We start from the raw sequence: 22,628 nt of genomic DNA on the forward strand, positions 1-22,628 counted from the left end.
TTTCACAGATGTCTCTTTTAAACAATTAGAAATGGTAATTGGCTAGCCAAGGCTAACAATAATTAGTGTGGAGTTTCCCAGTGTTTCGCCCAGGTCGACGTGGTTTTGAGGTGAGGTTAAGATTAGGGTTAATTTATAGAATTTTTTTTTGTGAGGTTAAAGGTCAGGGTTTAGGCGCCACCTGGGCGACACACCAAAGGAAGATGGAGTCCCAATTAGTGTGGGCGGTTCATCACATTACTTTGTATAGTTTCTGTCGTCAGAAAAAAACAAACATAATATTTCAGTTCTAAACTATATTGAAACATTAAATAAATGATCACACACACAATCAGAGTTCTTCATAACATTAATATTAATATCCATCTGAATGGAAGTCATTCAGCCATGTTTGTGAAAAAGGTTTTATTATTTTATAATTGACCATAAGTCATTTATTATGTGTGATAATTAATGTGTTATGATCACAGTTTTCCTGTGATGGGTGGACCTAGACCCTCTAGGGGTCTGGGGTGATGGGTGGACCTAGACCCTCTAGGGGTCTGGGGTGATGGGTGGTCCTAGACCCTCTAGGGGTCTGGGGTGATGGGTCCACCCAAATTAGACAATGGTGGGCCGTCATAGTCTAAGAAATTAATGGGAAACACTGATGACATGCAATAATATATGTTAAGTAATGATTTATATGTAATCATCACTTATTTGTTTTAGCTCTTGCTCATTTAATTTTTCTATTAGTCTAATCTGTTTAAGAAAGTAGGTAGCTGATATATGTCACTTTTAACTCAGCTCTAGGTATACTCTTAGTTGCTTGTTTTAGTAGAGAATGCACTTCAGACCTCTGGTGATTAGTAGTTTTCTTGCCTACCTATGTTGATGCACTTATTGTAAGTCTCTTTACAATGACACGAAAAGTGTCTGCTAAATGACTGTAATGTAATCATTTACAATATGTAATCATGAGCAGGGGAGCAGATTTTAATTTAAGGGGGAACCACAAAAAATGACTTTCTGGAGGGAACATCAATAATATCACCAACATAGAGTTAACACTTGGATTTTAAACAAACTAATAATGTTCACAATGATTACAGTTTGTCTGACATTTAGCATTAAATAAACACCAAATCCATTTTCAATATATGAAACAAACTAATGTCAACAATAACAAAGGTTGTTCAAACTTTACTAAAGTTAAGAACACAATATGTGTCTAATTCAGACAGTTTAGATATTCCTTGGTCAGTATTATTTATATTTCCGTTTTTCAGCTCCACTGTTGTGTTTCTATCCGTTCATATTGGCTGAACTACAAAAACAACATCTTGAAATATGTATTTTAAATGATATAATGTATTTCTAAATACTTTATTGTGTCAGACATGTCCCCTCTTTCTCCCTGGGATCTGCACCCCTGACCATGAATGGTTTGAAGTTTAGCCGTTAGATTGTGGGTTTAATTTGCTTGGTTTGAATATCAATAAAAGAAGGAGAAACATTGTGTCACATTGAGTCACTTTGACTTCCACAAGTTCACACCAAGGTCAAACCTTAGTTTACCATGTTGATGATGAAGGGACTCAGGCTTCGTTCACACGTACTCGGGTACTTTTTAAAATAAACTTCGATTTTTTGTTTTGGTTAAGATCTGTGTCTAAACGGCCCCGTTTACAAACATATCTCTGTCCACACAGCAACGTATTAAGACGTTAAAAACACAGCTGTCATCACAAGACTGTCTATTTACAGCGTCAACAACTGCAGTCTGGTGATGACAGACACATATATCTTATTAAAGATTTATCTTTGTCATTTTGAAAAGAAGATAATGATAATGTCTTAAAACATACAGTAGCGCCCGGTCTGTGCTCTTCTTTGGATTTCTCAATAAAATGATACATTGAGCAGTGAGCTCATCCAAAAACAGGGCGTCATATTTTTAGATAAATAAGTGTTTTAATCCCGTCTGTGGACGATTCTGTTGGAAATTCCCAATGGTCTGTAGTGACGAAGCACATCCGGTATTACACTAGATGTAAACAGGACGTAAACGAGGGGGGGGGGGGGGGGGGACACAGACATGATTAAAACACTTCTTTATCTGAAAATATGGATTATTACATTGCACTAGAACCCTGTAGAGTGAGTTAACATTTGGGGCCAGAGGGTAAGCACCTTTTATTTCTCCATTTGTACATGTTTGGACACCCTACGGGCTAGGGGCTGAAAGTCCAGTAGGAAATGGGGGGATAGTAGCTACGACTCTCGTAGATTGAAAATGTCAGAATCATAAAATGCGTTTATGAGAGTCGTAATCTATGGCTAACTGTATAGATGGTTTACAGACAAACTACCATAGGCTAGTCTACTTCAGAACGACCAGAGACGCAGGGCATCACCGGCTGGCTCCTGTCCAATGAGCAGCTCTCCACCTGGAGCGCACACTGTCTCACAACTACTCACTATTAAATGATGATTATTGAATGATAGAAACAAGAGGAGGCTCACACACTGACACAAATATTCTATTGTCTCTGGACTTCATTGCTGGCATCTCACACCTGGCTGTAACTTTTGGTAAAGCCTTTTCTGTCAAGAGCACAAACCTTCCTACCGTATTGATGTTTTATTATAGAATGCTGATAGAATGAACACATCAGCTGTCGGGGTGCTGGGTTTAAAGAGGATCATGAAATAAACCACCTGGCTCTCATTGAATTCAAGTCATTTGTCAGGGTTTCCTTTGCCTCCCAGTGCGTAACGTAACGTTATCTCTCTCCTTAGAATAATGTGCGTTTTGGCAGACAGTGTAAACTGCAGTCCTACAGTGTTTGCCAGTGGGATTATTACCATATTCTGTGACGGTATAAACTTTCTTTGTGAAGAATGATACCATCACATCGTCCTGAATGGAATACGTTTTGTATATTAATTTAACCCATTATGTGCTCAGTGCGTGCTCTGTGGAGACCTGACTGCTGCTTATTGTCTCCGCCAGGCCGAAAGGCATGGCGAGAGAGTATGTTTGACCCCCTGTCCGTCCTTCCGTCCGTCCGTCCGTGTGTCCGTCCGTCCTGTCCGTGTGTTACCAGCTAATCTCTGGCACCGTTGGCCCGGTTGCTGCGAAACTGTGCACACACACTCCCTGGATGCCAATTCAGAACCTCTGCCTCAAATTTTTCACATGGGCCTGTTATAGCGCCACCTGGAGGCAGATTTGTGCAAAACCCATTTTTTTATATTACTCCTACAGATTTTATCCAAACGTCATGCAAATCGGTACACAGTATCTCTATAGTCATGTGATCAACACGAATCTGTCCGATTTCCCATATTCCATCCTCATTGGCTAAGGTTGCCTTCCAAAATTTGCAGGATTGGTCCGTTTTGAACAAAATGCCTCAAATCATGAACGCAGCTTGTGATGTCCGTGAAATTTCACAAACACATTCCCACTAGGCCGAGGAAGAAATGCCACCTGACATTTTTCACATCAGCCTCATGGTGGCGCTATAAAAGGCTGATTTGTGTTTTTAACTATAACTGCACCGATCTGCGTGAAACTTTGCACGCACACTCCCTAGAGGCCAAGGAAAAACATCTGCCCTGCATTTTTCACATTTGCCTTTTATAGCGCCACTTAGAGGCCGACTTATGTAAAACACATTTTTGGATATTAAGCCTTCACATTTTATCCAAATTTCACACAAATTGGTACACATGATCTCTATAGTCATGTGATCAAGATGGAACTGTTTGATTTTTTATATTTCATCCTGATTTGCTAACAATGACATCTAAAGTTTGCAGAAGTGGCCCGTTTTGAACAAAATGCCACAAATCATGAACGCAGCGTCCGATTGAGGTGACACTTTGCAAGCACATTCACACTAAGTTGAAGAACAAATGCCACCCTTTAACATTGCCCTATTATAGCGCCACCAGGAGGCCGATTTTTTCAAAACTTTTCTATGTTGTATTACTCCTACAAATGTTGTCCAATCATCATGCAAATCGGTACACATTATCTCTATAGTCAAGTGATCAAGATGGTTCTGTCCGATTTTTCATATTCCATCCTGATTGGCAAATTCCGAACATTGTTGGCCCACAATAACCTACCTGACCTGGCGGAGACCTGTGCTACGAGGAGCACTTTTTCTAGTTTTGCATATAAAACACAGTGCTGTCCCCGGGCCGTGACACCATGCACGTCCATGAGAGATAGCCTGGCAAGGCTGTCATAATCTGAACGTTTATGGAGTGATTGATGAATGCTTAAACATGAATGGATAACGGCTGGTGTTTGGTGGGAGTTACCTATCTCCAATCTCCTGCTGAAGTCCTGTGGTCAAAAACCCACAACGTGAAGAAGAGCTCCTGTTCTTATATCGGTTATATCCTTAAACAATGTTACATCATAGCCTATATCCTCAGAAGGACGTAATAATGTCCTACTGTAGGACAGGCTGCCCACGTTGAGAGACCTCTCTCTCTCTCTCCATGAAAATATTCCAGCTAAATCCTTTCTGCTTGTACGCGCTCGTATGTCTTAACCATAGACTGTATAAAAAGAATGGACTAAGGCCACACCTCTGGTTTCTACAGACCGAAAATGAAGCCGATTGTTCAGGGATTTGAAATCCGCCATCTTTAATATATGCCAAAAAGACACCGGGAATAGGAACCGGAAATCAATCCCTAAAGAATGCTATTGGTTGGGTAGCTTGTCAATCAAGAGCGGGGGCGGGGAATGAATGCTATTGGTTGTGTAGCTTGTCAATCAAACCATCCCGCCCCTCCTAGAGCATAGCCTACTTTATCGTCAATTTTACAATAAATAAATGGGACCATAATTTACCAAAACGCATTTCATGATGATTGAAAGAAGACTTTAAACTAGTGACTGGAAGCATATAGTATTTATGACAATGTTTATTAAAGGAGGAGTTCAGCCAAAAAAATACATATTTTCTATCAATTGCACTCCCCATGAAGCCTTGAATTCATGGATTTATTTTTGTTTTTGTGGCATTCCTAAGACAATCATTTGATGACCGGGTGTGTATCCGGTAGGAGACACAAATAATCTACTTTGTGTCTCCTACCGGATACATTAGCCGGTAGGCTAATGTATTGTCTTAGGAATGCCACAAAAACAAAAATAAATCCATGGATTCAAGGCTTCTTGGGGACTGCAATTGATAGAAAATAAGTAATTTTTTGGGTGAACTACTCCTTTAAGGTAAGAAAATCAAGTCTAAAGTGGGTCAAAAAGCCATCCTCTTACATTGAGAGAATATTCTTTCAGACACCAGCAGTAAAGGATAAAACAGTGACACTACAGGCCATTCATATGAACTGTCTCTTCCATATTAGACTCAGGGCCCTATTCCCAGGGACATTTGAACAAACCTCTAATTAGGGATTTCGGACTAGGCAAGAGGCGTTTCCCCGCAAAATTCGGTATTCTATGGCACCCCCGTGACCCGCCAAACACCTGAGCTACCCGTTACATTATGCATAGGTGTGGTTTGGGCGTTCCAATGATAAAACCAATCACCGTGCCAGAAGCCATTGCCTTTAAGAGAAGACTGCGCTAGCCGTCATCCCGATCCAATATATGCTCTAGCCTATCTACCTGTCTGCACTGTTGCCTGGTCTGATTATTATAAGCCACATTGGGCTTGTTTTCCTTCTTTTTTTTTATTTTATCCAAATACATTTTTATATTAATTTGTAGCCTATTGTGTTCACAATAAGCTTGTCATATTAGTCAGATCCGGAATAGTATATGAAAGCCATTTAAAATATGTATACTATTGGTACACACTGGCTGCTCCCAAATAATTAATTACATCATGTTGCGACAACGCTCCTACGTGGTACACAGACAAACAGTAGCACATGGGTATAATAAATTGGACAGTTTTAGGAAAGGTCTATAGCCTATGTACTCACGTTGGCTGTTATCGTTCTATTTCCACCGTTCTAATGGATTCCAGGGGTGTGTAAACATCTCTGAAGTTGCTCCATAGTTTCCTCTGAAGTGACGGAGTTAAAGTTAACTTACATCCATATTGTCCCCGTTATCTTTCATCATCCACCTTTGTTCAGTAATCCCGAACAGAGCTAAACTTTAAGTTTACATCAATCAAAGCCTCTCAAATCCAGACACATTGCTGCGATGCGTATGTGCGTCGCCTATACCTACCCAAAATAACAGACATACAAGCTATCAACGGCGCTGCATCATGTCGTGTCGACAGCTTACAGATCTGTTATTTTGGACAGCATACAATGAGGCGCGCGCGCGCCACGGAGTAGCCTATCACTAAACCAAAAACATTACATTACGTGGTCAACAACATAGCCTACTAGACATGTAACTTGCTTGGAGCTTTTAATGCAGTGGTTCTCAACCTGTGGGTCGAGACCACAATGGAGCACCCAACGCCTGGCGAGCTTGTAGATCTGCTATTTTCACAATATTTATCTGTGGAACCGACTCAAACTAAATGGGGGGGTCCCCAGTTCAAATATGGTTATTTTGGGGGGTCATGAACGTAGCGTTTACGCGGGGAATATAATAATAATATAGCAGGCTAATATATATAATATAGGCTATAATATAATATTGACCCGCACGTCCCGCAGCAGGGGTTTAATGAGACAGCAGCCAAAATGAAAATCACACTATGATCCGATCATCTTATAAAAAATGTAAGTGCTTAAGATTTTAGCCCAAACCCAACGGGACCCGACCCGGCCCGTCGGCACCGGCTGAGCTGGGTCTACGTTTTTTTTACATCCAAATAAATTCACATATTAATTAATTTGTAGCGTAGGCTATTGTGTTCACAATAAGCAACTTGTCATATTAGTCAGATCCCCAAGAGTATATGAAAGCCATTTAAAATAGTTATATATTCCTACACAGCTGATGCCAAATAATTAATCAACAGGGCAGCGCAACGCCAAAGTAGCCTAGGTCAAATCAATCACTGTCTTGTCATGACGCAGCAGTAGAGAGCTCCCTTTAAAGTTTAAACCATAACATGACATAAATAATGGATCTTCAGAACTTTCTTCATGTCTTTTTCACCTCAAAGTAAATGTTGGATTACTTCTTCAAATGAAAGCACAGGCAGCGGCCAGAAGGTAACGGATGTGATTTCTCCATTGCAAAAATGATTACGGTTATTCTATGAAACATATATTTCATAGAATAACCATAATCATTTTTAAAATGGTTATGGGGAAGTGTATATATTTATATAGCCCTATTTGCTCCAAGCTGTTTTTTAAATAAAATATAGACTGTTAGGGTAGAATGACTCCTGTTCTTAACGAATTACCAAGATTTAATGAGAAATAAGGCTTCTTTAGAAAAATGACTGACGGGCTGGGCTGGGTCTAATTTGTCAATTATTAGTCGAGCCAGGCTGAAATATTTAGGGGATATGAAAGCTCTAGTTAGTAGTTTGAAGTGCTCATGTGCTCTTATTTGCTTCTTTTTGTTTTCATAGACCTGCGGACTGCGGTTGCTTATTTCTCTCCAAGGCTGGCAACATGGCTCATGGTCCAACGCACAAAGCCATTGTAGTGTCTGTGTGCACTTGACGGGTGATTTTATAAACCAGCGGGTGCTTTTAGAATCCACTATCCCCCTTCCCCAAGCCGTACCCATGTGTGGGTTGAGAATTTCAATGTGGGGGATATAGCAACAACACGCCCACGGGCACACCTCCATGCGCAAATAACGGCGTCGGCATAATGGTGACGGGTAGAGCAGGTGCTAGAATAACCTATTGGGGCGGCGCAGCTCCATTATCAGGTTAAGGGTAGCGTTGCGGCTGGGAAAACTGGCACAGAATAGAGCGGTCAATGTAAAACTCTCAAGCTGGTCCCTTGGTCTTAACAGAGACAGATCTGTTCATGTATAATAGATCTGCTGATTGTTATAGCATGTGTTTAAATGAGTGAATGATGAAGCATCTAACTTATAACATTGTAAGGAACAGCGGGTCATCATTAGCTGCTCACTCAACATGACCCGATCAACACAAAACACAGTTCAATCAATTACAGTGCATCTCATAGTTATCACAATAAACTGCAATATTAACCCTTTTAGACCGGGAACGCATCCGTGTCATTTTTACATTTCTTTGGGCTATTCAAAAATAGCAGATCTACAGTGCCGCGCTATGAGCTTGTAGATCTGGTATTTTTTGGAAAAATGGTGGGAAAAATTTTGCAAATCTTTGAATATATATATTTTTAAAGCAAACATTTGTGACTCAAATCTTTGCTTCCTGGGGATTCTACAAATGTCTTCTAAATCCTGACAGTTTAAAAAAAGGACTTGCGTTGCTATAATCAGTGGTTCTGTTGTTCCACACTTTTTTTCTCCTCACTTTTTTGAAAATAGCAGGTCTGACGCGTTGTGAGCTTGTAGATCTGCTATTTTCAAAGAACCTTTGTATACAGGTTTCATGTGGTCAAACTAATTTAGATGCTATATTCAAATAAACGGTTACACATAGTTCACTTTTTCTTTTCTTGTAGCAATTTTTAATTTACAGAACATTGTCAAATTGCATTACATTTAGTGCAAATAATAACACTTCCGATGTACAACATAGAAATATACAAAGTATGTCGATTCCTTTGACAAAATATCAAAATTAAAAAGGCTAAACGTTCATTCTTCTGCTGATTTTAAATGTCCTCTTTTAAACGATTCAACTTTATAACGTGGATTCTCTCCAAACACACCGACCCCCTCTAGGACCCAGAGGCACATCCACCGCTCAGGGATTCCCTCTGAAATCCCAACTTTAAACCGGGGGTTCTCAAGGTGCGTTCCGGGGACCCCCAGGGGTCCTTGAGAGGGTTCCAGGGGGGTTCCAAGCTAAATGATTGATAGGAACCAAATGGACCCTTACAGGTCTGTAACTCTGAGAGTGTACACATGGAACCAAATGGACCCTTACAGGTCTGTAACTCTGAGAGTGTACACATGGAACCAAATGAACCCTTACAGGTCTGTAACTCTGAGAGTGTACAAATGGAACCAAATGGACCCTTACAGGTCTGTAACTCTGAGAGTGTACACATGGAACCAAATGGACCCTTACAGGTCTGTAACTCTGAGAGTGTACAAATAGAACCAAATGGACCCTTACAGGTCTGTAACTCTGAAAGTGTACAAATGGAACCAAATGGACCCTTACAGGTCTGTAACTCTAATGTTACAATGTGAAATGTGGGATTAACAGAACAAACATATTATAATATATTTTATATTATAATATAATAAACAGATTATAATCCCAACAGCACCTCCTCAGGTCCTTACACACGGAAAAGCCTTTATTTGATTTTGTGCCATTCATTAAGAGTTAAGAGTAATTCACCCAAATAATTACTTTTCAATTACTTAATTTGATATTAAAAACGACCATATCTGTGCGATGCGTTGGAACGGAGGCTCTACACACTAAATGACGGCGCTCTTTGTCACAGAGTAACATCTGGTTCCGTGTGGAGATGTTACTCATGTGACTAAAGGCCTTTGCAGACAGGGTGCGATTAGTCAATCAGTTTTTACCACATGCGAAAAGACGCACAAATCGAACTGGGTTCGATTGAAAAAAACAAACGCATCGCATCGCTGCACGGTCAATTGGGAGCCGGTGTGCATGAGGTCATTGAGAACCATGTGTCATGTTATTATTTTTTTAACAGTCCGTTCAAAAGGCGAGCGTCTCTGTACAATACATTGTGTCCGTTGTGCCTTTGGGCAAACCGCTTTGACAGCTAAACCATCATCACTGGGTTCCCAACCCTTTCTTTTATTTAGGGGGGGGGGGGGTTCAAATGGAACCAAATGGACCCTCATTACGGGTCAGAAAGCAGAGTCAGTTAAATGAACACTGAGGATTTTAACGGTGTCCATTTGGAGTCCCAGAGAAATTAAAAAAGGTTAAACAATCACTGATGGAACCCTGAATCAACACTGTCCAATCCTCAGTGCTTATTTAACTCTGAGAGTGTACAAATGGAACATTTGTACACTCTCACAGTTACGGACCACGTAAAGGGTCCATTTGGACCCCTGCCGGGTCCCCGAACCACACCTTGAGAACCAGTGAACTACATCATCATCATCATGGTAGATCTACAGACCCACACAAAGGAACAGAAACAGATCTGTAAGCTCTAACCAGCCCGTCCCTCCATCAAACTAACACGACAGGAAGTTGTCACCAGAGGGACAGGAAGTTGTCACCAGAGAGGCGGGGAGATCAAAAAGGCAAAGGAAATGAGGGCTCATTAATTATGCAAATTACCAAGTAATATATTCATAAAATTCAATGTAATAACTTGGCTTAACGGATGTCCGTTAAAGGACAATTTCACCCATTTCATCAACCTTCAGCCTTCAGCAGAACAGACACGATGTCATCATATCATAATGATGTCATCATATCATAATGATGTCATCATATCATAATGATGTCATCATATCATAATGAGCATTTAGTGAGGACCAGTTATATGGAGATATGGTTGAAAATGAGTGAAGTGCACCTTTAATGACAGAGTAAAACACTGATAATGGGTAATGAGTGACAGATCTAAACGTAACAACAAGCAGACGCGTTATTATAGAAAAACCAAGTGGTGATTATTACATATATTTGACTGGTATATATTACTGGTAATTTATTGTATTACCTTAAATGTGTAATTAAAGGGTTAACGGTCAGTCCCCTCTCTCTCTCTCTCTCTCTCTCTCTGTAGCAGCAGGGCGAGCAAGAAGCCGTGACATCATCAGTGATTAAAGTGAAGCCAAAAAGCTGAGTTATGATGTAATCATAAGAAATGTACAAAACAATTTACAAAAACTAAAACTAAACTAAACAAACAAAATGGCTGAAGTTACCCTTTAAATATTTAACCACTTAAACCCCGTGTAGTTTTTTTGCGGAGTCCCGCAAGGCTCTGCACTAGTGTCTTTTACTGTTTTCGCTGTACATTTAAATATCTTCGCAGGAAAATAGCCGATCTACAAGCTCACAACGCGTTCCGTTGTGAGCTTGTAGATCGGCTATTTTCCTGCGAAGGTCCCCCCCCCCCCCCTTCCTCCCCAGAATACGGATCCTGGGATTTAAGCGGTTAAATAAAAATGCATAATATGCAAATTAAGCTTTAATTTATACTTCATGGCACTAGGCTGTGGCTTGCCATAAAAAAAACAGATCTACAAATATGCTAGCTTGTAGATCTGTGCTTTCTTTGTGCAAGCAACACCACCGCGGTACTATGGATTATAAATCAGATGATTGAACTGTTTTTTAAAGCCTTGGATGAAGTGTTTGATTCAGAACACCAGTGTCCTTTAGGCACCGCCTCCTCCTCGGTACCGCACGGCATCCTGGGTAATGGAGGTTTTTTTTCTTTTCGTTTTACTTCCTTTTAAAGTACGCCAATCTGTTTCGATTGACAGGCGGATGGTTTCGTGTGATTGGTTGACGAGCGTCTTGTGGTCGACGCCCAGAAATGTTCACCTGACCGCAGATCTGACGTTACACACCTGGAGAATACACACAATATAACACACACAATGTTACACACCTGGAGAATACACACAATATAACACACACAATGTTACACACCTGGAGAATACACACAATATAACACACACAACATTACACACCTGAAAAATACACACAACAGAACCAGTGTTGGGGGTAACAGCGTTACAATTAACGTTGTTACTGTAACAGAATACGTTACTGTAACAGAATACTTTTTTGTGTAACGAGTAACCTAACGTGTTAGTTTTGCAATTAGAGTAATCAGTTACTAGCTACCTTTTCCAAAATAATGGCGTTACTTAGTTACATTTAAGACCTAATTTGTTGCCACAAATGAAAAGGAAAATCCATCCGACACATTTGTGAGGTTTCCTGATCACTGAACCAGCTCGTCTCTGAGAACGGCACGGAGACTCTCACGTTACACAGAAATTGGTTACCGGGCCAGCAGGGCGTTATCATTCTATTTGGCTCTGTATTCAACGGGTCACCTCTTATGGTGTAACACACACAGGCCGGCTGGCTGGTCTAGTTTTTATCACATTAATTTGCCGCACCTGTGTGACATCATGGCAGATATTGAGAGAAGACAGAGAGCTTCTCCTTTAGTACTTTAGGTCATGGATGTATTCACACTATTTATGGATTTATTGGTGAAAGGTAGGGCATTCACAGAATAGTCGAATATTCGAATATTCGAATACCAAACCGACTATTCGACTATCAAACCACTATTCGACTATTCGAAAAAAAGAGATTTTTTTTTTTTTGTGGCTTTTCTAGAGCAGACACGCAGCTGTGAGCTCTGGTGTGACGTCAACTCGCATTCCTTGAGTCGAGTCATCAATGCCATTGAAAAAAAAAATCAAATCGAATAATCGACTATTCGAATACTTTTGGGTCGAATAATTCGAATACCATAAATCACTATTCGTTAATGCCCTAGTGAAAGGAGGAGGAGTCAATGCAGATAGCCTTGGTGAAGTCCAGCACAGCTCCGCCTCCACAACACTAGTGGGCACTCCTCTAGGCTGGCTTTTGATTTGATTTGATTTGATTTTGGTAAAAGATATAAAAGTAAAATCATTCACATTCTAACTTAAACCCAGGATAACACATTAAAGCATAAGGAGACACTTGTTAATATTGTGGTTCTGCAGTCAGTCTGCACTCTGGATGTTATGTTTATCAAACTTCCTCACAGAGGAGTTTTAATGGGTTCTGGTCCCTTGAGTTGCTCGTTCCATTGCAAGTTGCTGTACTCTAGTGTTCATTGTGTGCGAGCTGTACCTTTTTTCACTGACGAAAACTAAATAAAAACTAAATAAAAACTAAATAAAAACTAAATAAAAACTAAATAAAAACTAAATAAAAACTACATAAAAACTAAATAAAAACTAAATAAAAACTAAATAAAAACTAAATAAAAACTAAATAAAAACTAAATAAAAACTACATAAAAACTAAATAAAAACTAAATAAAAACTAAATAAAAACTAAATAAAAACTAAATAAAAACTACATAAAAACTAAATAAAAACTAAGCCATGATGACTAAAACTAAGACTAAATATATTGACAATTTCGTCAACAAATAAAAACTAGACTAAAATGTCAGTGAGGGATCTAGTGGAGAAGAGATCCAGTAGAACTAAAAGACAAGTCATTTTATGTTTGGTTGCGCTCGGTGTTGCGCTCTGAAAATAGCAGATCTACAAGCTCACAACGCGTCGCAGCGCGACGTGTTGTGAGCTTGTAGATCTGCTATTTTCAGCATGCAACTAAGTGTTAAATCAGCCATTACGACGCCATCAAGGCACCGCCACAATACATTATAGTCGACTAAATCAACTGTAGATTTAGTCGACTATAATCTTATGATATTTAGTCGACTAAAACTAGACTAACAGTAAAACATTTCAGAATGACTAAAACTACATGGAATTCTATTTAAAAGACTATGACTAAAACTAAATCAAAATGTGCTGTCAAAACCAACACTGCTGTACTCTGTCCTCTACCCTGAGCCATCACACCCTAACATCATGAGCAGGGGTTAGGTGTGTGTGTGTGTGTGTGTGTGTGTGTGTGTGTGTGTGTGTGTGTGTGTGTGTGTGTGTGTGTGTGTGTGTGTGTGTGGTACCGTGTTCAGAAGAGGATGGGTTTCCCCTGGGTCTTCTCCTGGACGTAGGATGTGAAGCGTTTCAGGAACTTGGGGTATTCTCTCTTAGCGACCGCTCTGAGGACCGAGGCCGGAGCCCAGCCCCCCGGGTTCACTGCACACACACACACACACGCACGCACGCACACACGCACACACACACACACACACACACACACACACACACACACACACACACACACACACACACACACACACACACACACACACACACACACACACACACACACACACAGTGCATGGGGAGGTCATTAAACTAGTAAAGATCCACTGTGAGCTTGTAGACAAATCTTGAAATGTTTTGAATGATTAACTCATTTACTGCCAATAACGCATATATGCGTTCTATTGAATACATCACTTGCCTGCCAATAACGCATAAATGCGTTCTATTAAAAAAAAAAAAAAAAAAAAAAAAAAGTTTTTTTTTTTTTTTTTTTTTTTTTCGTTTTTTTCTTATTTTTAGACCCAAAGACCAAGGAGATATGATATATCAAAGATTTAAACTCCTATCCACTTCCTTGTTAACTTAAAACTTAAAAAATCTGTATCTCGGCTCCTGAGTACTTTTTGTTTTTCAATTAAAAATCTCTGGCAGCCAACAGCTAAAAATCTGAAATAACTCTGGCAGAAATACAGTTAATAATGTTTCATAAATACATTTATATTATATATCAATCTGGGGGTCATTGACATGATCAGGTTTGATAACCACTGGTGTGAAGTATTGTTTTAATAAATGTTAAATCCTGGGAACGCCACTGGAAGTAACTTACCGTTGGCGACGTATGTGATCTTACACAGGATGTTGTCTCTGCTGATCTCTTTGTCTCCCTCTGGTGGACTCACCAGGGTCTGACAGATCATGGCCACGTTGATCTTGGCTCGAACACAGCGGTTGGTCGGCTGCAGGAAGACGGAGAAACACTGTTTTGTTTTGTCACATTCCTTTAAAAAAAAAAAAAAGAGTGGTGCCAACCACTCCTACATGTGACTGTGTGTGTGTGTCTGTCCGTATGTTTGCGGACGGCCGCAACATGTTTGTGTCTGTTCTGGCCTCAACATGTTTGTGTCTGGCCTCAACATGTTTGTGTCTGGCCTCAACATGTTTGTGTCTGTTCTGGCCTCAACAGCTGCAGCTGATTGCAACACAAAGATGCAACCAGTTACACTAATTAAACACAAACAGGAGGTCAACACATGCGCATAATGAACTCATCAAAGGCACCGCCCACTTCACACTGACTGGCTGTGATTGTTTTATTTACAGTAGACACTTATTTTTTACCCCTTTTTCTCCCCAATGTAGTCGTTATGCTAATTAACTCTCTCCTCACACATCTCTGTGTTGTCACTGCTGTTGTTTCCTACTGACTCACCTGTCAGTGAGGAGCCCCCACCAGGAGGACGTAGAGCCTTCATCCTACTCCTCCCGCCCAACACCCCCCGCCCCGCCCCCAGCCCGTAGGAGTACATGCAATGACCATTATCACCCTCCTCCTCCTCCTCCTCCTCCTCCTCCTCCTCCTCCTCCGCCGGATGAACCACCATGGATTCTAACCCACAACCTCCGTGGTGGTGGGCAGGACTTTACCACTGCACCACCTGAGAGCCTACCCTACCGCCTACCGATCGGTATAGGCAGCGGTTCCGGTAGGAGACACAAAGTTCCGGACACTACCGGAACCGCTGCCTACCGGTCCGCTGGTCATCAAATTATTGTCTTAGGAATGAGACAAAAAATAAAACATCTCCATGAATTCATGTCTCCATGGAGTGACTGATACATAGAAACAAAGTCATTTTGGGGTGAACTATCCCTTTAAGTCATGCATGGGCAACTGGTGGCCCGGGGGCCACATGCGGCCCCAACCTTCACTTAATGCGGCCCCCACCTTCACTTAATGTGGCCCCCACCTTCACTTAATGTGGCCCCCAGGTTAATATAGAATAGTGATATATTAATGATTTCAGCTGTTAAAGGGATATTTCACTTTCAAAAAAACTTTTGGTCATTTTGTCATCTACTCCGGCTTTTGTGAGCCCCCCAGACAGTTTTTAAGTTGCTCGATTCAGTATTAAGATATTTGATATTCATTTTATCAGACACGCCCCCTTCCTATACAAACCCATTGTAACTTCAAACTCCATTTAAACCATGTTAGATTCATCAAAAACACCCGTCCTTGGTTCTGGTGACTCACCCTGCCCTCCTAATGCGTGAGGGGGCCGTTTTTTTTAATAATTTTTTCCATTTATTTTATTTAATTTTTTTATTGTATTTTATTTTTTTCATTTTCAAATATATATATATTTTTTTAAATGAAAAAAGTAATTGAAAAAACATGGCCCCCTCGCGTATTAGGGGGGCGCTATGAGTCACCAGAACCAAGGACGGGTGTTTTTGATGAATCTAACATGGTTAAAATGGAGTTTGAAGTTACAATGGGTTTGTATAGGAAGGGGCGTGTCTGATAAAATTAATATCAAATGCCTAAATACTGAATCGAGCAACTTATAAACTGTCTGGGGGCTCACAAAGGCCTGAGTAGAAGATAAAATGACAAAAAGTTTTTTTGAAAGTGAAATATCCCTTTAAACATTAGTAGCTTAATGACAAGTATTAACATTCTATTGTCTTTTTTATGTCCAATGTATTTGTATTTAAGTTCATAAAGTTAACATAAGTATAACTAAATAAATAGTGCATTTATATAGCGCTTTTATCCAAAGCGCTTTACATTGATTGTGCCATTAACCCATTCACACACACATTCACACACCGATGGAGGAGGAAACCATGCAAGGGACCAACCTGCTCATCGGGAGCAATTAGTATTTGAAATTCAATTAAAATGTTACTTTTCAGGATTCCAATTCAAAAATAGCAAAAATAGCAGATCTACATGCTCAAAAGTGCGACACGTTTTGAGCTTGTAGATCTGCTATTTTTGCTACTTTTGTGTGACATAGAATGCAGAAAAAAGTTAAAATACAGAGATAAGAGGTTTCTGCCTGACAGTATATACAACGTGTCTCTCTGAAGTGAGTGTGTAAATATAGTGGCCCTCTGCATCATCAAAGTTGCATCAGCCCTGCTCTAAGTGGTTAACAGAGAACAGAGCGTAATAAGCGTCACTTTGAAAGCGTATGTGTACATTTAAACTCATGAGGCTCATTGTTGTCACGGTGACAGAGTCGTGTCCAATAGAAACCTACCAGAGCGTTGTCGTGGTCCACGGAGAAGTTGCAGACCAACCAGGTGTCAGGGTCGTTCTCATTGGTCGCCATGATCTTCCTGATTGCCGATAGGTAGAGCACGTCTCTCTGGGAGGCGGGCCAAACTCTCTGGAAGGAAACAGGTTTCAAACCATTGGTTAATCTCATCTTATGGAGATCATTATTATCAACTTTTATGGTCTAGTTCTCAGGGGAGCACCTGGATATGTTACTTGGTGCGCACCAAATAAAGAAATAAATACAATTTGCCGCGACACGTCTCACAGGATGGATAAAAGAGGGATACATGGATAACTTGTCTGTGCAACGGTCTGCGCGATGCGGGACCCCGATTAGCACTCCCGACATTAACTCCTTAGCCTCGTCAAGAGGGCGACTCCGATCCTGGCTGCTCCTGTTATCAATTGTTTGCACTATGTTGATGTGCTCTTTACTTTTCTCATGTTTATCAAAAGCTGGGTGACTGAAATTATTTGTCCCTGTATAAAAGGTAGGGGTGTCGGAAAAAATCGATTCGAATACGAATCGCGATTCTACTGTTGGACGATTCAGAATCGATTCTCATTTTAAAAAAATCGATTCTTTTTTTTTTTTTTTTTTTTTTTTAGGATCTTGGATTTACCTTTGTGTGTTTACATTATTATCAGTTGATAAAACCTTTACAATGGACCCTTCGCTAAGCCCCACCCACTCCACTCTGTGACTGGTGGTGCGAAGTTAGTCACACCCAGGCCTGGCAGCGCCTGGCAATCTCTGCTTCTCACCCATTGACTTGCATGTTAAATGACGGCTTTTCCCCTTGAAAATAATCGATCATTTCAGCAGCAATAGCTTCAAAATCTCTTCTAAATCTAGTCAACAAGGCCTGCAGTAGGCTATGCACTGGACAAATGTGCATGACATTATTTCAATAAACTAAAAACACGGGAAATGTTAGAGGGAGTAATAGCCATGGATACACGATGGTCGTCTGTCTCGACCGTCATGGATGAATTTCAACCTGGTGTTTGCACTTTCTCCATTTATAGCCCGTACATCTACAGAAACGTTCATATTTCAAATATAAAGTGCTTATCCCATGGCCACGGATGTTACATTTATGTACGGGCTCTCAAAAGTACCCGTATCATCCGTATTGTTCAATAAAAAGCATTTTAATCTGATCGGTGGCCATTTTCTCCATATGCTTTCAACTAAGCGACCCTATCGGTTGGTAGGTGTATTGCACTCTGATACATTATAACTCTGAGAAAATGGCCACCGATCGGATTAAAATGCTTTTTATTGAACAATACAGAATATACGGGTACTTTTGAGAGTCCCGTGCATCATTTTAACATCCGTGGCCATAGGCTAAGCAATTTATATTTGAAATCTGAACGTTTATATATATGTACGGACCGTAAATGGAGAAAGTCTAAACACCAGGTTGAAGTTGATCCATGACTGTAACAGGAGTTTATGTACCGCAGGGTAAGACTACAGTAGCAGTTAATAAATAGACGAACAAATGAATGAATATACTTTAACGTGCGGAATCCGAAACAGGCAGCGCTGTGATTCTGAATTTTGTTACGATTACGGTGATTAGTAGCCTATTATTGACACCACGTGGCACCTGGGCGAGTGAGTCGTGTCTGTGTATGTGTTCAACAACACAGCCATATTCAGCCTTGCAGTTTAAGTGCAGATTTCAGCTTGGGAAAAGCAGCCTCCAACGGGTTTGGGTACGTGGTTCATAGTCACCATTGCGTTATCGTGGTATTCCTATTCTTGCTATTATGTTGCAAATGATTGTGTGTGTGCGGGCGAAATAACATTGACAGCTATGGCAGGTAACGAAAGCTTGCCAGACCTATGCCAGGCTAACAACGGTTGCTAAGCTGGCATTGGACAATCGCTTTTGGGGTGGGGTTTAGCGAAGGGTCCATTGTAAAAGCTACATAAATGTACTCTGTTCTCATGCCAGCAGATTGGAGTAGATACTGAAATCCTATGTTTTGCATCAAGAATCGTTTTGAATCGAGAATCGTTTTGAATCGAGAATCGTTTGAATCGGAAAAAATTGCTTTTGAATCGGAAAAAAATCGATTTTGAATCGAGAATCGTTTATTTTGAAAAAAATCGATAAAAATCGGAATCGTGACCCCAAGAATCGGAATCGAATCGATTTGTGAGATAGCAGACGATTCACAGCCCTAATAAAAGGCGCTGCTTTTACCCGCCAGATTGGGACGTTCACGGAATATTTTGCACCATCATTGGTGACGAGTGCATGTAACGCAGCTGTGCGACTGACTGTGTCAGGATTCGAGGCCACACTCACACATGTGCAGCATGCGTCCCCTCCGCCTCCGCCCCATGGGTGTGTATGGGGCGCGTATGGGGCGGACGCGTGCATCAGCGTGAATGTCTGAGTGTGGCTTCAGGAAGTAAATTCCTGTTCCCGCTGTTGGTACGCGAGAGCGTCTCCCTTCGTCTGATGTGCCGCGCAGCATGCATTTTGACGACGCATGCGCACCAGTTATGTGTGAAACCCTGATTATTATCACCACAACACATTCACACTATAATAATAATAATAAACTTTATTTGTATAGCACCTTTCATGACATGAAATGCAGCTCAAAGTGCTTTACAGAGCAAGAATACAATTACAGTTACAACCAATTTAACAATAAAGCAAACAAAAATAAAATAAAATAAAAGCAAAAGCATAAAACAACATTAAAATAGGGAATACAGTGAGGAATTAAAAATCAACCAAAGAATCAGCTAAAAGCAAGAGTGAAGTAATAGGTCTTGAGCTGTGCTTTAAAGCTATCGACAGAGGCTGCCTGTCTTAAGTGTAATGGGAGTTTATTCCACACTGTCGGTCCGTAAAAGCAGAATGCTGCTTCACCGTATTTTTTATATGTCATTGTAGGCACCTCGAGCAGGTCAGCACTTGAAGACCTGAGGGCCCGGTTTGGAACATATCTCTCTAGGCAGTCAGAGAGGTAGGAGGGTGCCAGACCATTTAGAGCTTTATAAACTATTAAAATAATTTTTAAATCAATCCTAAAAACAACCGTGTCTGGTAAACAATGATGTATTATTAATACATATATATGTGTAAATATATATATATATTTACCGTGTGTGTCTGGTAAACAATGAAGTATTATTAATACATATATATGTGTATATATATATTCACCTTGTGTGTCTGGTAAACTATGACAGAGTTCTCCGATAGGGTTTCAACCACGTTGAAGTTTTCTATGGTGGCTGAAAAGACATGAAAACATCAAGTCAGACATAGAGAGATATATGTAAATATGATCTAGATCAGTTAGACAGAGATATATGTAAATATGATCTAGATCAATTAGACAGAGATATATGTAAATATGATCTAGATCAGTTAGACAGAGATCTATGTAAATATGATCTAGATCAGTTAGACAGAGATATATGTAAATATGATCTAGATCAGTTAGACAGAGATATATGTAAATATGATCTAGATCAGTTAGACAGAGATATATGTAAATATGATCTAGATCAGTCAGACAGAGATATATGTAAATATGAACTAGATCAGGGGAGCCCAAAAGGTAGATCACAAAGGCTGGGCAGGTAGACCACATGACATGCCCCTGAAACAAATAATAATATATATATAAATATCAGAGGTCGGGCTAGGATTTTAATCTGCCGGTCCCAATGTCCAGAATGATTCAAATTTATCGGACATCTGATAAAAATAATGGTCATATTTCATTGTATGCATTAATGACAAGCAGGTGTGTAAATACAGCCTAACACTTAGGCCTACAGCATTATATTATGTATTGAACTATATGAACATGAACGAGTAATATACACATTTTATATACAGTAGCAGGGTCATCTTGTACAAATACATTAATGAGCTACATTACCTTTGTGCATGCTGCGTGCGTAATGGTTTCTCAATGATCAATTGCGTTTGAACACATTTTCTAATCAAAAGGCAATGCACAGAAATGGGCATTTCAGATTAATCCTTCATAACGTGGTTCAGCTGACCTGTTAAGGCACTACATTATAGACCACTACTTACAGGTTAGACTGTAATAGTCAGGTAGTTAGTGGATGCAATGGATGGTTAAGGCCAGGGCAGGAATTTCATGGAGGCCACGAAGGCCATGGCCGTCGTTGCCCCTCAGTTTGGCCTTGTGCCCCTCAAAGAAATGGCATGCCCTGAGGCCACAGTGGCCTTAATGCCCCAGCTGACTGTACCACTTCCTCCTCTGTTTTTTTCAATATGTAGACACCAGTGTCTCTTTCTTTCCAGTGTCTTTTGTTGAAATTCTGAATTCCTAACTCCCTCGAGTCTCCATCTTTAAACCAATCCAGTGACTTTGATTGGTGCAGGGCTGAGCATGGATCAGATTGTAAAGACCATAATTTATTTATTTCACTGCAGATAGTCTACATATTAAATTAAAAATCATCCTTAACCCTTAAATTCAATTAATTCTTTCAGTAGACTAAAATCTTGTTTTATTTGATGGCCTTCCTGCCCTGGCATTTGGCCTTTGTGCCCTCAAAAAATGAACACCACCATAGGCCAAGTGGCCTTGCCCCTAAAATGACAACATTCTAGGCCTGGTTAAAGGGGAAATCCACCCATTTTCAATATTTAACTATGTCATTAATATAGCATAAAGGAGTTGTGTGGAAATAAGAAAAAATTAAAAAAAAAATTAACATTGCAAAAAAATGTAACATTGCAAAAAAATTAACATTGCAAATTACACTGTGATGACTCATCATGGTGTAATTTGCAATGTTAATTTTTTTGCAATGTTAAATTTTTTTGCAATGTTAATTTTTTTTTAAATTTTTTCTTATTTCCACACAACTCCTTTATGCTATATTAATGACATAGTTAAATATTGAAAATGGGTGGATTTCCCCTTTAAGGCCTTAATATTGGCCTAATAATATAATAATAATAATATCATAATAATATCATAATAATAACCATCAGAAACCCTGGCTGATGATGATGATGATGATATGATGAAGACTTACTCTCCCAGTCCATCCTGACAGAGGTGTCCCAGAAGTAGTGACACACCTCGTGTCCCGTCACTCCTTTCACTGCATGGGTGGCTTTGAGAGGGTCCAGCACGATGCCGTTCTCCTCCACCTCTCTCCTGTACACCTACATAATAATAATACATATTAATATTAATATGAGGGTCCAGCACGATGCCTTTCTCCTCCACCTCTCTCCTGTACACCTATATGATAATATTAATATTAATATTAATATGAGGGTCCAGCACGATGCTGTTCTCCTCCACCTCTCTCCTGTACACCTACATGATAATAATACATATTAATATAATATTATTAGTACTGTTCTCCTCCACCTCTCTCCTGTACACCTACATAATAATAATATTATTATAATATGACTGTATGGGTGGCTTTGAGACCAGTCAACATGGGTTAGGGACGGGTTATGTCTGATTTATACTTAGTGGTGTACCATTTATTGCACTGAAAATAGCTGATCTACAAGCTCACAACGTGCGACTCATTGTGAGCTTGTAGATCAG

The 22,628-nt window shown here is 40.0% G+C and overlaps 1 protein-coding gene and 1 long non-coding RNA gene across 4 annotated transcripts in view; one reads left to right on the forward strand and one right to left on the reverse strand.

The window, feature by feature from the left end:
* The first annotated feature begins 4 nt into the window (after positions 1 to 4).
* On the forward strand, positions 5 to 1,501 carry LOC308089543. Its single transcript, XR_013933520.1, has 2 exons — positions 5 to 540; positions 574 to 1,501. It is a non-coding gene; the product is annotated as an uncharacterized lncRNA (long non-coding RNA).
* A 9,654-nt stretch (positions 1,502 to 11,155) lies between these two features.
* Positions 11,156 to 22,628, reverse strand: part of LOC308089518 (ceramide transfer protein-like) — a 75,971-nt gene continuing 64,498 nt past the window's right edge. For all 3 annotated transcript variants that reach the window (XM_080434294.1, XM_080434293.1, XM_080434295.1), the window contains 6 exons: positions 22,096 to 22,228; positions 20,231 to 20,301; positions 17,011 to 17,139; positions 14,568 to 14,697; positions 13,753 to 13,885; positions 11,156 to 11,605 (listed from right to left, as the gene is read on the reverse strand). In XM_080434294.1, coding sequence (XP_080290420.1) covers positions 13,758 to 13,885; positions 14,568 to 14,697; positions 17,011 to 17,139; positions 20,231 to 20,301; positions 22,096 to 22,228 — 591 coding nt within the window. In that variant the 3' untranslated portion in view covers positions 11,156 to 11,605; positions 13,753 to 13,757. The remainder of the gene's footprint in view (positions 11,606 to 13,752; positions 13,886 to 14,567; positions 14,698 to 17,010; positions 17,140 to 20,230; positions 20,302 to 22,095; positions 22,229 to 22,628) is intronic.

Source organism: Gymnoscopelus braueri (assembly GCF_963280865.1).
Source record: "Gymnoscopelus braueri genome assembly, chromosome: 7".
NCBI classification, from domain to species: domain Eukaryota; kingdom Metazoa; phylum Chordata; class Actinopteri; order Myctophiformes; family Myctophidae; genus Gymnoscopelus; species Gymnoscopelus braueri.